The sequence below is a fragment of the Mirounga leonina genome, unplaced genomic scaffold, assembly GCF_011800145.1.
Source record: "Mirounga leonina isolate KUSES-001 unplaced genomic scaffold, KU_Mleo_1.0 Mir_175, whole genome shotgun sequence".
NCBI classification, from domain to species: domain Eukaryota; kingdom Metazoa; phylum Chordata; class Mammalia; order Carnivora; family Phocidae; genus Mirounga; species Mirounga leonina.
Window position 1 is genome coordinate 21,226,651 of NW_023270453.1, and position 14,363 is coordinate 21,241,013.

The 14,363-nt window shown below is 58.1% G+C and overlaps 1 protein-coding gene across 6 annotated transcripts in view; it reads right to left on the reverse strand.

Moving 5' to 3' along the window:
* NPRL3 (NPR3 like, GATOR1 complex subunit) overlaps positions 1–14,363 on the reverse strand; it is a 37,793-nt gene that overhangs the window by 766 nt on the left and 22,664 nt on the right. For 5 of the 6 annotated variants that reach the window (XM_035021781.1, XM_035021784.1, XM_035021783.1 and 2 more), the window contains 6 exons: positions 8,511–8,648; positions 7,421–7,577; positions 4,432–4,538; positions 3,873–4,002; positions 1,775–1,964; positions 866–1,058 (listed from right to left, as the gene is read on the reverse strand). In XM_035021781.1, coding sequence (XP_034877672.1) covers positions 866–1,058; positions 1,775–1,964; positions 3,873–4,002; positions 4,432–4,538; positions 7,421–7,577; positions 8,511–8,648 — 915 coding nt within the window. The remainder of the gene's footprint in view (positions 1–865; positions 1,059–1,774; positions 1,965–3,872; positions 4,003–4,431; positions 4,539–7,420; positions 7,578–8,510; positions 8,649–14,363) is intronic. The other variant, XM_035021782.1, reaches the window with a different exon arrangement.

Below are 14,363 nucleotides of genomic sequence, written 5' to 3' on the forward strand. Positions count from 1 at the left end.
GGGGTGGGGGGAGGGCAGCGTGAGCCCAGGCAGCCCCTGTCCTAACAGCCACGGGTGGGGACCAGTGCTGACTGCCCACAGACCTAAGCAGAGCCGGCAGGGATCCTGGGGCCTCCACCCCCAACAGGGGCGGGTGAGTTCCCGGGACTTGCCGCCCACACGGTGCCCTGACGTGGGTCCGCGAGGACACACAGCTGTTCACCCCCTGGAGCCACCCGAGCCTGAGGCTCACATCCGCCCTCGGCATGCTGACATGGGTGGGGAAGTGCAGGGGACAGGTCTGCCGGGGGCTTCCCTTCTTCATGCTGCTGTGGCAGCAAGTGCCATGCGGCCATGGGCCCAGATGGGGTCACTGCTCTAGGGGCCATGTGTGGCTGGGGCAGACACAGAGGCCGGGACCCAGCTGCTTCCAAGAGTCACCTGGCATGCGGTTCTTAACTGGGGGCCTGCTGCCAGTCAGCCTCACCCCACCCAAAAAACCCTCCACCTGCAGAGCCCCCCAAGTCAAAGCTGGGTGTGACAAAAGTTTGTCACCAATGATGTAGGGGTCCTGGACAGCACCGCCCTCAGCCCGGGGCTCAGAGTTTTCCCAGTTGTGAGAGTGAGAACCTGCCGCAGCTTCCGAAGGAGTAACAAGAAACAAGGAAGTCTTGGAGGGACCCCCACGGGCAGAGGCACCAAGCCTGGGGTCTTGGCGACAGACGGTGCCGGCCACAGCAGGCACGCACAGGCGCCAGGTGGGGACACAGTGCTTGAGACGCCACGGCAACCAGCAACTGCCGTTGGGTTGTGCTGGGTAAGTCCCCATCCACTTGCTGTTCTGACCCTAGAACTGGCCCAGCACCGTGGGTCACCCTGCACCCACCTGGCAAACATGCGGAGGTCCTCGGGATTCTGGGCTGCAGGCACGCTGAGGATGGCTGCCCGCTCGTGCTCGGACAGGCTGGCCAGCAGGTTCTCCGTCATCCTCTTGTTGAGTGGTGAGTCCCCACTGGGGAGGAGCTCCGCGCTGGAGTTATCCATGCTGGGGCTAGTGAGGGTCATGTCGTCACTGCTGGCTGTGGGTGGGCACGGGTCAGGGAGCAGCCGGCCGCCCAAACACACCCCTGGTGCACCTGCTGTGCCGTCCGTGTCCACCGGGAATCCGCTGCCACACCCTCTGGTAGCAGCCTTCACACCCCAAGGCAGGCCTGCTCATCCCACCCCTCGTCCCAAGATAGACAAGGGAGGGCCCTGAGCAAGGCTGGGTCCTTGCACTGAACTTGAAGATCAAGGTCAGGCCTCCATCTAGGGAGCCTTCCAGCCCTTCGTCTCCCCCGAACCTGGGAAGCCTGGGGGACCCGGGGCCTGGCAATGGGCTGTGGCCTTTGGGCGCATGCGGTGGCCACAGCAGCTCTTCTAAGAAGCAACCGTGAGTCAGTGTCTCCCCACAGGCCCCAAAACAGCGGGCTCAGCTATCCCCCAGTGAGGCTGGGACATCTGCTCTGATCCCAGGCTGCTCGGGTGCCCAGAGCCACAGATGTGCAGGAGATGAGGGAGAGGGGTCTCCTGCCGTCCTTCAAGGGGCGAGCTGCTCAGCAGGGGACGGTGGCTGTGCGTGTGAGGGCCCAGCTGCCCACATAGGGGGCGGGAGTGTGTGCACACGCACGGCCCTGTGAGGGCGCCTCGGTCAGCCCCAGCAGTGCCCATGTCGGGATCCTGGCTGCCACTCCCAAGTACCTCCCAAATGCCACCCCCACCCACCAGACGGATGCCCTGGGCAGGGGGCACCTACTTGGGGAACCAAAGCTGAGCGCATTAGGTGTGCTGAGGCTGCGGCCGCTGACCCTGGCGGTGAGGGGGACATCGTCCTCTCGAGGGTGGGGCTCGTCCTCACTGGGCGAGGCCATCAGGCACACGTAGGTGTGCAGCTGGACAAGGAGTCTGTGCTGCAGCATCCACACCACCATCTGAATGAGCTGGGTCTGCAGGACAGGCGGCACGAGGCCCAGGGCAGTGGAGGAAGGCTGGTCCCCCACCACTGCCTTGCTCCCCTCCAGGGAGGACCAAGGAGCCATGACCTAAGACACGATCCCCACGAGTCATCCCAGAGGCAAGGGGTCCATGAGCTCCAGGGGCCTGACCCCGGGGCACAAGGCTCCCCACCTCAGAAAAGGACCCCTCAGCTGCTGGCCAAGCCCAGCTCCTTGCTCCAGGGAAGGCCACAGGAGCGCTCCCACCGCACACTCGGGCCGCCCCCGTGCCCGGCCTTTCATGCCCAGAGCTAAGAAGAAGGGCCGAGTACATGGAGGCCCTACTCGGCCCTGTCGCTCAGACCCCCACCACACAGAGCTGGGCCTGTGGGGGCCTCCGCACTGTGGCCTGGACACTGTTCACAAAGAGGCTGCAGGCAGCTGTCCGCAGAGCAGAAGTCCTCTGCCTGGCTCAACCTGGAAGGACCTCAGCCCTGGACTGGGAGCCCTGATGAGGTGTGTGGAGTCCACCCTTATCTCATGGGGCTGGCCCCTCAGCAGGACCAGTGAGGAGCCCCGAACAGGCCAAGCTCAAGCATGGGTGAGCAGGGAGGTCACACATCTGCCTGCTCGGCTTTGGGAGTCCCCCCTGGGAAGGGACGGCTGACCACGCATGGAAACAGGGATGTACCACGTACCATGGGCAGGTCATGACCTGGTCAAACCAAATAAATTTGAAAAGGACTGTAAGATAGTTAGAATTAAGGAATAAAACAAAGGGGCTTCATAAGCACTCCAGAGCACACGCCAGTCCCTGAAGCAGAAGACGTGACAAGCAGGCGCCTCACCCCACTCCATCTGAGCCCCTTGACCAAGCACAAGGCGGCCCCCAGGCATGGCCTGGAAAATCCACCCGTCATCTGGACCATTAGGAAGCTTCTGCTGGGGGAAGTGAGGGCACAGATGCAAAGTGTGGCTTTTATTCAGCTGGCAGGGCCTGGCACAGTTCCTGGAAACCAAAGGCCCCGTGAAAGACGGCCTTTAGAACTCTGTCACACTCAGCATCTAAATGAACTCAAGAACCAGGATCCCCTCCTCATTCACAACTTGAGAAGGGAAAGGGTTTGCTTTTAAGGACTGGTTTTGCCTAACAGATCTCACACTCATTTAAAAAAATACTTTCCTTCTGAAGACAAAGCCTTGAGAACACCCAGCCCCATCTCCCAACACCTGCCCCAACCTGGCTCTGTGGTCCCTGCCCAGAGTTCCAGAGCTCCGGGCCTTCAGCACAGAGGAGGGAGGAAGAGGCTCGTTCTGGGATCCAGCCTGCACCTGACCCAGAACTCACCAGTTCATTCCATATGCTCATGCCTCCCTGGATGAGCCCTTGCCACACCCAGCAACCCCACCTGTCCCTCGCCTGGACCCAGGCCCACTGGGGCCTGTCCCAGGCCTGTCCTCTCCAGATCCTCTTGGATGAGGAGATTCTGGGGACCAGTGGGCCCAGGACTTAGACCCACATACCCTGTGGTCTCCTGGACCATGGAGAGGGAGAGGGCAGGAAGCCAGGGCCCAAGTTCAGTGAAAACAAAGCTGACTCAGCAACTCCCCAGGAAAGGTTACCACTCTCGGACACCTGGGCCTCTTAACTCGGTTCTAACCCCGAGAACCACTCACGGCAGCCAGGCTAGGCTCCACTGGGGGGTTGGGGGGTGGGACTTGGGACTGCCCAAGTGTCTGCAGGTAGCTCGGCTGGGGAGCCAGCTATTGGGTCACCCTGGCGTGACATGTACCACCTACACAGCCAAGCCCCCTCCTCCCCAAAACCCAGGCTAAGGGTACAGCAGCACTGCGGGCCCTGGGATAAGGAACTTACACTGGGAGGGTGGTTCCCGGACTCCCTGGACTCCTGCGACTTACCTCCTGCACAGGGGGCGCGAGGGGGTTCCTGAATTCTGACAAGGAGACGGGCAAGGAGAACTTCGCAAGGACGGAGGGCAGGTCGTGAGCTGGAAACTGACGGGAGAACTGTTCGGCCAGTGGGGAGTACCTGGGAGAGGTGAGGCGAGCGTGCCCATGAGCTCAGCAGGCCTCGCCACCGCTTCCTGACATCTGTGCCCTTGCCGCGAGCCCAGGGCGGACAGCAGGGAGGCGCAGCACGGCAGGTGGCCCAGGATGGATGCCATGCGGACAGAACCCAGGTGCTTTCCCTCAACGGACGGCAGGAGCCACAGGCACAGGCCAAAGCCCCTCTGAGCCCCCGAGTCAAGATCAAGGCTCCCACCCCCCACCAGGCACCCCATCTGGAGCCCACTGGCCGGACCCTGCATGGGGGCTTTGAATGCCGGAAGAGCACAGGCCCGGGGCAGGCCACATGGCACAGGACCAGCCCAGAATTAGAACGTGGACACAGCAGAGGCCAGCAAGCAAGCCCAAGTGGGGAGCACCATCCTGGGCTCCAGCAGCCAGAGATACTCACAGACACACACTGGCGTTGGGAGAAAGCATGTAGACGTTGTTCTCACACAGCGGGTAGATGATGATGGCCTTACCCCAGTACACCAGGTGGGCCGCGAGCTGGAAAACCTGCAGGCAGTGGGAGCTCGGAGGATACTGCCCGACTCTCCAACCCCCTACCTGGGCGTTTGGCACAGCACACGCACAATAACCCTTCTTATCACTGGTCCCTGGTGTGGTTTGGGACAGTCACTTCCCAGAGGACCGTGACCACAGGACCCTGTCCAGGCTGGCACTCAGGAAAGGTCTCATGAGCATGGGGACACACGAGGCCTGGGACACCTCACCTCGGCAAACAGGACCACCAGCCCAACACGGCAGAAACCTCAGTTCCTTCACCACCGCTCTTCTCTCTCCTCCCAAGTCTTACTGACACTCACTCCAAAGCAAGGATACGCCCGCTTTCCTCCACCTGCCATCGCCCTCACCTGTGCCGTCCACCTCCCACCACTCCCTGCAGCCAGAGCACCATTCTGGAGACCAGACGGTCTGAACTCGTAGCTCGGGCTGGACTCCAGCTCTCAGCAGGGACACGATCTCCGGAGACTCTGGGGGAAAAGCTGCCCTACCTCCTCGAGCAGCAGTGTTCCTTGGCGTGTGGCCACATCCCTCCGATCTCTGCCTCCGTGGTCGTACCCCCTGCCCATCTCTCACAAGGGCCCTGTGGTGACACTGGGCCCACCCGGACAATCCAGGGTCACTGCCCACCTCAAGGTCCTTCATCACATCTGCAAAGTCCCACATAAGGTTGCATTCCCAGGACCTAGGGAGTAGGATGTGAAGGTCTGTGGGGAGCCAATCACAAGGAATGGCAATGTGACCCTAATTTTCTGATTCAAAGATAATGTGTTAATAATTGATTCATACAAAAAGTCTGGAAGAATCTACAATGGTTACCTCTGCGATATAGGATTGCAGGGATTCTCTGCCTGTAACTTGTGTAATATTTGAACATACTAACTTTATCACGACAAAAAAGCCCAAAATAGGGGAGATGGGTGGGAGGACGGGTGAAACAGGTGAAGGGGGTTAAGAGCGCACTTATCTTGGGGATGAAGCACTAACATACGGAACTGCTGACTCACTGTACTGTACACCTGAAACTAAGACAACACTGTATGCTAATTATACTAGAATTAAAAGCCCAAAATACTGACTTTGCCTGTGATGGAACACGAATTATTTAAGATTTTATTTTTTCTTAAGCAATCTCTACACCCAACGTGGGGCTCAAACTCACGATCCCAAGATCCAGAGTCGCAGGCTCCATCGACTGAGCCAGCCGGGCACCCTGAGAACCTAAGTCGCTTTAAATCATCTGAAGACACTCACACCTGAAGCTGACACTTTCTCCCTAGGGGGGCCATCCGTGCTTGGGGCTCCAACCGGGCTCAGCCAGCTCTGCTGTCCTCGGGGCCCCCACGGGGCCACCTGCCATAGGTAACAGCAGCTGCAGAGGCCAGGGAGGCCGACCACCACACCAGCAGGAAACGCTGATTTGAGGAGCGTTCAGTGGGGAAGGTTACGGAAGGGAAAAACGGTCTCCCCATGGCGAGGCTAGGGCAGGGAAGTGAAGGGGACATCACCAGAGCTTTGTCTTTGTCCAAAGAGACCGAGAAACTTGAAAGCTTAGCCCATATGGGTCAGAACACAAGCTCTGCAGTGTGTACGAAACAGCCAGCATGTTTAAGGTTCTATCTTGTGGATGATGCTACGAAGGGGAGCAGGACGCGGTGCTCAGCAGGTCCCCTCCAGTCCAGGAGCCCGTATGACAATGCACAAGGGCAGAATCCGATAGACGGTCTCGGGGGATGGACAAAGGTCATGGGTACAGACAAGGGAAGGACTCATTCTGGATGGCAGACTCAGAAAACACTGCTTTGGGAAACACAGGCCTGAGAGTTAGGCTCCCCCAACGGCTAAGGACCAAGGCCAAAGGCATGCCTCTGGCTGGGTGGGGGGCAGGCCTGCCTCACGCCCGCCTCACGCCTGGGCTCCTCTTCCTCAGAGCCACGGCTCCGGGGACAGGTCCTGCTGCCCCCTGGTGGCCACACGGTGCCCACCGCGGCCAGACTGGTCCTGCCCTCGGCTGTCACTTGGGAGGCACAACCGCCCTGGGACCTTCAACCTCTTCCTGTGCTTCTCCTCACTCCCTGGCCCCCACCCAGGCTCCAACCAGATCACAGCCAGAACTGAGGGCATCCGGCTTTCGTTTTCGGCTCAGGTCGTGATCTTGGGGTCATGAGATCACAGGAGATCGATCCCTGGGTTAGGCTCCCTGTTCAGCAAGGGGTCTGCGGGGGATTCTCTCCCTCTCCCCCCCGCCTCTCCCCCAGCTCGCGTGTACTCATGCGTGTTCTCTCAAATACGTAAATAAATCTTAAGAAAGAAAACCTGCAGCCCACAAGCACATGGCTCAGCAAGAGGGTGGGACCTCCTACAGAACACAGGCCTGAATGCACACGCAAGGGGGGTGGTCAAGGCCAGCAGGTTAGGCCCTGGTTCTGCACACAGGTGGGCCCTCACCTCCCACACTGGCGAAGTAGAGATGTGGTACTTTCTCACAGGGTGACACCCTGCGGGCCCCTGCTTCAACCCTGCAAGCCCCCAGCCCTGGCACCCCATCCTCCACAGCCAGTCACCCAGCACCTGGGGGGGCCTCATGCCTCACGACTCCTGGACAGGGGACAACATCAGTCCCCCACAGCCAGTTCACAAAGCCAGCCCCGACTCAAGATTCCAGAACTTGGAGCCAACCCAGGAACAACCCACCCCACCACAGCAGGCGACGCAGTGGCGCTCAGCTGGACAGAGGTCCTGGGGACACAGCACACAGGCAGCCTGCTTTCCTGAGGCCCTGACCTCCCACCTCCTCCCAAGGACCACCTGCTTTGAGGTGCCCGCCCATTCTCCCCAACTGAGGGTGTGTCCCCAGGCCCCCAGGCTGATACCTGCAGCAAGGCCAGGTCTGCATCCTGGGCCAGCTGCTGCAGGTTCTTCACGGCGGATGTGGTCTTGATGACACGCACCAGGGCCGGGGAGCAGTCGAGCGGGAGCTCGCCCAGCAGGGACTTCTCATCACTGAGCAGCAGCAGAGCGTGGTAGGGGCTGCAGAGCAGAGTCAGGGGTCAGCGGGACACGCGAGCCCAGGCCCCCTGACCAGGCACGCTGCTGGGGCACACACACTGAACCCGAGGGAAGAGGCCACCGCAAGGGTTACACAGAAGGAGCAGTGCATCCAGGGGCCTCTAAGAAGCCACAAGGGTCACTACAACCCTCAGAAAAAACAAAGTGGAACAAAACTGAAGGCGGCCTGACGACCCAACTCCATCTCCCACCTCCGGGACTGCCCAGCGAACATCTGTCGACTGAAAAAATACATGAATCTTTTCCAAGCAAAGAGTCCCAAATATGGAAAAGCAAAATCCCCACCACAGGCTATGAATAGAACTACATAAAAATATACTTCAGCAAGGAAGTCCAGGAGGAAGGACACGGACTTAGAGCACAGACGGGGCAAGGGAGAGACGGCTAGGTAGTGCCTTGCTTTCTCTCCTCTCCAAATTTTCTGTAATGTGCCCAGATTTCTTTTTTTAGTTATAAAAATATCTAAGGAAACGGAACTTTAATGGGGGTGGGGGGGTTGCAAAAACTGAGCTTAGCTCTTTCCTTGCAGGAAACCAGTTAAATTAAGAAACTGAGTTCCCACAAGTTCTGATTCAAATGCAGGAGGTCCGGTGAGCAGCCCTGGCAGGACGCAACTCCCCCCACAGTCCCGCATCTCGCCAGGGAGCTCGGCCCCTACAGCCCTGCCCGGGCCTGAGGCGAAGACCCCCGAGCAAAGAGCCTCATCACCCTCGTGGTGCCGAGAGAGCCCGGAGGAAACTTGCGGTTGGTCGTTTCTGGACAAAAACCAGACCCCAAAATACGCGTTCTCACTTCTATCAGCAGTAGAGCTTTACCTGCCGATTCCTGCAGCAGGAAGAGGAAAGGACAACTCTCCCTGGGCAGAAGCTAGGCAGTATGTGGGCTGGCACTCACCGGATGGCTTTCAGGCTGCGCTCGATGGCCTCAGGTGGAATGAGGCTGGCAGCGGCGTAGTGGATCTTATGAGGCAGGCAGAAGCTCACCTCCAGCCAGCTGTTGATGTGGAGCTGCACCACGCCTGAAGTACACAAGCTGCAGAGAACAGGCCCCGCTGCCGTCAGGTGCCACCGCGAACCCACACACACACACACACACCACACAGAACCCCGTGAAGCCCTTGGGCAAGAAAACATCTTTCCAGATCTCAGGTGTTTAAGAGAAGAACACACACAAATGTATCTCTGGGTCACCCTGGAATCTGCAGTCCGACCAGAGTGCAAGGACTCGAGGGAAGCCTCTTCCGTGTCTGCCCCAGAGGCTCAACGTCGCAGGGCTAAGGCCTCCTCGGTACAGGGTGAGGGCCAGGCCCCTCGCACACCCCGTGAAGGCCCCACCACAGGTGGGCAGCTAGGCAGGGCAGGGCCTGTCTCCAAAAGAGAGAGGTGGGCAGGAGGGGAAAGGTGTGTGCGGGGGGTGCCAAGCCTCCCAAAACGTCCTGTCAGGGAGAAGCACAAGGCACCCTCCTCCCTACAGATGCCAAGCTGCACCAAAGCAACCGTCCAAGCCAGCCTCAGCTGCAAACCTCTCACTCCACACCTCCTCGGTGACAGCAGTTTGGTTCTTTCAGGACCAAACACTGCTCAGGGCACATAGGCCACCCTGTCCCTGAATCCTTGTTTCTCCTACATCCCACCCTGACCATCTGCAAATCCTGTCTGCTCTCCCTACAGACCTGCGCAGCACCAGCCCCCGTCCACCCTCCCCACTCAGACCCCCATGGGAGCCCCAGCCAAGGCCCACAAATGCCCGGAGCCCCACATGACCTGCCCGCTTTTCTCGGACCTTCTCTCCTAGCCCAGGCTGTCTGGGTCCACCTGTACTGACCACTCTCCTCTTCTCGGCCTCTAGTGCTCCCTCCAGGTGCCCTGGGTTCCTTCCCCGTTCCAGGTCTCAATTCAAGCACCACCTTCTCCGTGAGGTGAGCCCTGGCCCAGCCCCAGCCCCCCAGGCAATCACTGCTGTGTGGTCATGCATGTCTGGAGCACTTGACCACAGGATGCACCTACTTGTCTGCTACTGGATGCAGTTTCCCCGACAGAATTCAGTCACCAGCTGTGGTCTTAGGTTTCATTAACTGCTCCCCGCATAGCTAGTCAAGTGTTTGGTGCTTGGGGGGCACTGAGAACCATCTCATGAACAGAGGAAGGTAAGGGGCCCAAGGAACACACTGCCAACTCTGGGCAGACAATCTCCCGGGAAGCCCCTGCTCAGAGAACAGGTTGCTGGTGGCTCCACAGTAGGCTTGTGCCCTGTATGCCCTGCACCGCAGAACCACACACAGAGCTGTTTCCAGCAGGTGCTTCTGAAACCCTCCAATGAGAAGCCAGCCTGACAGCACCCAAAGCCTGGTGCACGGCTCCTGTACTAAGTGCTAACAGCACTTGGTGTCTGACACAGAGAAGTGACTACTTGGGCAAAGCCCCACTGGCTGGTCCTCACCACACCCCTGGCAGGTGGACAAGACAGGGAGGATGTGTGCCCACTTCGAGGCCTGGCCTGGCCCAGTTCTTCCCATCACATTCCAACCCCACTCTTCAATTCCCAAGTGTCTGGAGAGGCCAAGACGCCCACATCCGGCCAAGTGTGGGGCGGGCCATGGCTCAGGAAACCCGTCTCAGACCTCCCTCAGGGGCACACAAATGCACGGTGCTGGCAGGCGGCCCTAAGGCCCTCACTGCCCACACCCACAGGCTGTTCTTACCATCTCTTCCCCGAAGCCTCAGGCAGCAGACCAACTACCACAGGCTTCTCCACGGGTCCACCCAAAGAGCCGGCAGAATCTGTGGTCAGCTGTTTTCTCAAGCAGGGAATGTGTAATGAGGAGAAAAAACAGGGGGAAGAACACAGAGCACATCCGTGACCTCCAGGACCCCCTAGGATTCCTGCCAACACCACTATGTGCTCATTGCCCCGTGACGCACTCTCAGGACATCTGCACCACTGAATAGCCCCCGGAGGGAGGGTCAGAGCACCCACTGCTGGGAGGGTGGGGGCTGCAGGCTGTGGCTGAGTCTGGAAGGCAAAGGTTTGGTCACTGCTGATGCCACAGTCCCTCAGTGTGAAATGCATGGGTGGGTCTGATAAGAGTCACAATCTAGAGAAGAGATCTGGGATCCTTCCCCAAGGTCCCAGAAGAACCGAGTGCTAGTAAGCACCTGGGTGGCTCAGTCGGTTAGGCAACTGCCTTTGGCTCAGGTCATGATCTTGGAGTCCTGGGATCGAGTCCCACATCAGGCTCCCTGCTCAGCGGGGAGTCTGCTTCTCCCTCTGACCCTCCCCCTGCCATGCTCTCTCTCTCCCTCTCTTTTTGTCTCTCAAATAAATAAAATCCTTAAAAAAAATTAAATTAAAAAAAAGAACGGAGTGCTAAGTAAGTAAATATGAGCAGATGGAGGTTCTCAGAGCCTCCCCAAACTTTGGGCAAGGGTCTTTGCAGGTGGACAGCTCCCATCAAACCCTGAGAAACAACCTCTTACAAAATCCAAGGTCACACCATGGGAGGGCTGCCCAGTGGATGAGAGTCTCAGCATCCATGTACAAAAGGAAGAGAAGAGTGAGGAAAAGCAGGGCTGCAGGGAGAGCGAACTTGACAAAGCTAACATGGGCAGGCTTCCTCCCTCCTCTGTTTCACTATATACCTGGACAGAAAGGCTGGTGGACTGAAAGAAAAGTCTGCTTCCGAGCTGTCATCCTTAGGATATGGCTCAAAGTAGCAGATGGAACACCAGAGAATCAGAATTAAACACTGAGACTCCTATGACCTCATACACAGCTGATTTTGCTCCCCCAGGAGCTTGGCAATGACACATGCATGCACACACTGGTGTGGGGTCTTCTCCCGAACGCTCCCACGTCGGTTCCCTGGTGTTCATGTGGATTTCCACTTTTCCAGGCATCTGACCCACCCATGGAGTACTTCGCACTGAGATGCAGCGTGGAGCCTGCGTGGAACATGCCCACCCACACGGAGCCCCGGGAAGCCCACAGTCCTCCTACAGCAAGAGGTGAGCCAGGAGCCGCAATGAAGTCTGCTCAGAGGAGGGGAAAAAAGCCTCCTCTCTGTGTTTGAAGCACAGTTTGTTTTTTCCTAACACCTCCAGGGTGGAGGCGGCCCACCCTCCAAAAATCTGAGGCTACGACTCATGTATATATTTTATTATTGCAGAATAGTTGACATACAGCTTGTACCAGGTTCGGTGTTCGACAGTTATCAACATTACTCAGTGCTCACCCCCGTAAGCGTAGTCGCCGTCTGTCACCAAATAACATTACTGCAGTATTACTGAGTATATTCCCTATGCCACATAAAGTGCACTTTTAAGACCAGACTCTCGGGGCGCCTGGGTGGCTCAGTTGGTTAAGAGACTGCCTTCGGCTCAGGTCATGATCCTGGAGTCCCGGGATCGAGTCCCGCATCGGGCTCCCTGCTCGGCAGGGAGTCTGCTTCTCCCTCTGACCCTCCTCCCTCTCATGCTCTCTGTCTCTCATTCTCTCTCTCTCAAATAAATAAATAAAATCTTAAAAAAAAAAAAAAAAAGACCAGACTCTCTAGGGTTCCTGCTATGTCTGTACTTCTGCTGGCAAGGCAGTCATGTCTGGTCTGGAAACACCGTACGAAAGGCGCTGCCCCACGTGAGGCTTATCCAGCCTGCCACACAACTCGGGGCCACACAGCGTCGCCCAGCCCCATCTGCCATGCGAGATAGATGCTCCAAGTCCTAAGCGATGACTGTGCATGAGGCAACACACTGGCCTTCAAGACATGCCCTTATCGTTCCCACCCCAGATGGAAGGCAGTGTGTACCGGCTTACTCCGTTACCCTCTCATCTCACCACGTGAGAAAGAACTTCAGCTCCTAACGCTTTAGCTAAGAGCTGAAACCCCCTTCTTTGGTCTCCCGGCCAGCCCAGCACCTCCCGATCACTCTGGTTCCACACACAGCCAGGCTTCCTACTACATGGCGTGGGACACTGTACACAATTCAAGAGGGTCGAGTGGGCTACAAAAGGCCCACCTTGAAATTTCACACAAAAGGTGTACAGAAGTGCATTTTATGGAAAAAGGCACTAAAACTCCCAGAATATTAGTGGAGGAGTCTGTGGCCGCATCTCTGCTCTGAGCAGAGAGCACTGGGAGGCAGCAGTGAACAAGCACAGAGTTCCCAATGCCACCTGCTCGGTCGGCCAGGCCCTGGGCAGCTCCCCTGAGCTCTGAGCCTCCTGGCCCCACCACAGGCCCCGTTACCTCTGAAAACCATTCAACAAACACTTTGTCAAGCCATGGACTCCACAACAACATGACTGCTGTCTACTCGTTCCTTCAAGCGACAGCAGGCAACCACAAGGTCTGTTACTGAAAGTGAAGGGACATTCCCCGACTTCACGGAAGACCCAACCTGACCGTCACACAAATGCGTGGGGCACGCTCACTGAGGTCACCGGGCCCCAGGGGGAGACACAGAAGCTGCAACAGTCAGGGTAGGCTCCAAGGGAGTCATGCTACCAGCCTATGCTCACAGACACTTAGGTCCCGGGGCACGAGGCCACACCACAACCCTGGATTTTAATTAAAACAGCAAATCCAGAACTCCTTTGAGAAGTCTCACCCCGATCTCCAACCTCCACGTCTCTCATGTCTGCTCAGAGAAAACCTTTCCCAGGATCTGCTGGAAAGCTGTGCCAAAGGGAGACGGCGGCTCTGTTGCTACCGGATCAGTCATGTAAACCCACGTCTCCCTTTCTCAGCTCCAAGGTAAGTCCACCCTGCAGCAGCAAAGGGAAAGCCACAGCCCAGGGGGGCTCCTGGGCAGTCGCGGAGCCCCTGCTATTGGCAGGCTGGGACAGGGTGCAGGGGAGGACCCCACTGTCCCTGGGACTCCCACCAGAGTGGCAATGCTGCTGGCTTGCGGGAGCTGGGCCCCAGAACCCACGACTGGGCAGGGTGGGGCCTGGGAATAGGAAAAGGTGGGTGGGTGGGGGTTCGCCCAGAGGAAACGGGATCCTGAACACTAACACACTAGGGTGCTTGGGCTAGAGGAAGGAGGCAAATGCTCAACAGTGAACACTGGGAGCCTTTCCTCCCCCAAACTCTGATTCCTGGCCTCCTTTACACAATGCCCACTGTGGGGCGCTGTGCTGCCTCAAGTTCTGAGCAGCGGCAGGTGGGCCGACCACCCAGCCCTTCACTGCCTCCAGCTTGCAGTTCAAATGTAAGAAAGCACAGTCCATTCTTTCTTTAGACATAGCGAGTCTGGTCCTGGTTTGGTGTTTATGTCCGGGTTAACCTGAACTTTGCCTGTGGCCTGACCGTAGCTGAGGCAGGCAGAGTACCTTTCAGAGCAAGGGAGCATGCTCCAAGGAAGTGGTTCCCAGCACCAGCCAGCCCAAGACCAAAGGGCAGCACTTCTCTGACTGCAGAGACTTCGATGTGGTCATGAGCGATGTAACGGGGGGGGGTGGGGGGACTACAGGACGAGAGTTCCCGTGCCCTAACAGCCAGCAATCACCGGGGTCAGGACAAAGCAAGCCCTGCTCTGCCTCCTGTGTGACGGACGGGGGTCTGAGGACAGCTTGGGCAGGACAGGGGGACGCGCACGGCGGCATCTGGACACGGCTGTGGACACAGCTCACCAAGACCCTGGGCCAGCATAGCCGGAGGAAGAGGGATCTCCTGTGGGGCCAGTGGGGGTGCAGCCTGAGGCAAAGCCCCACATGGACGTGCGCCCTATCACAAGGGCTTTACCTCCT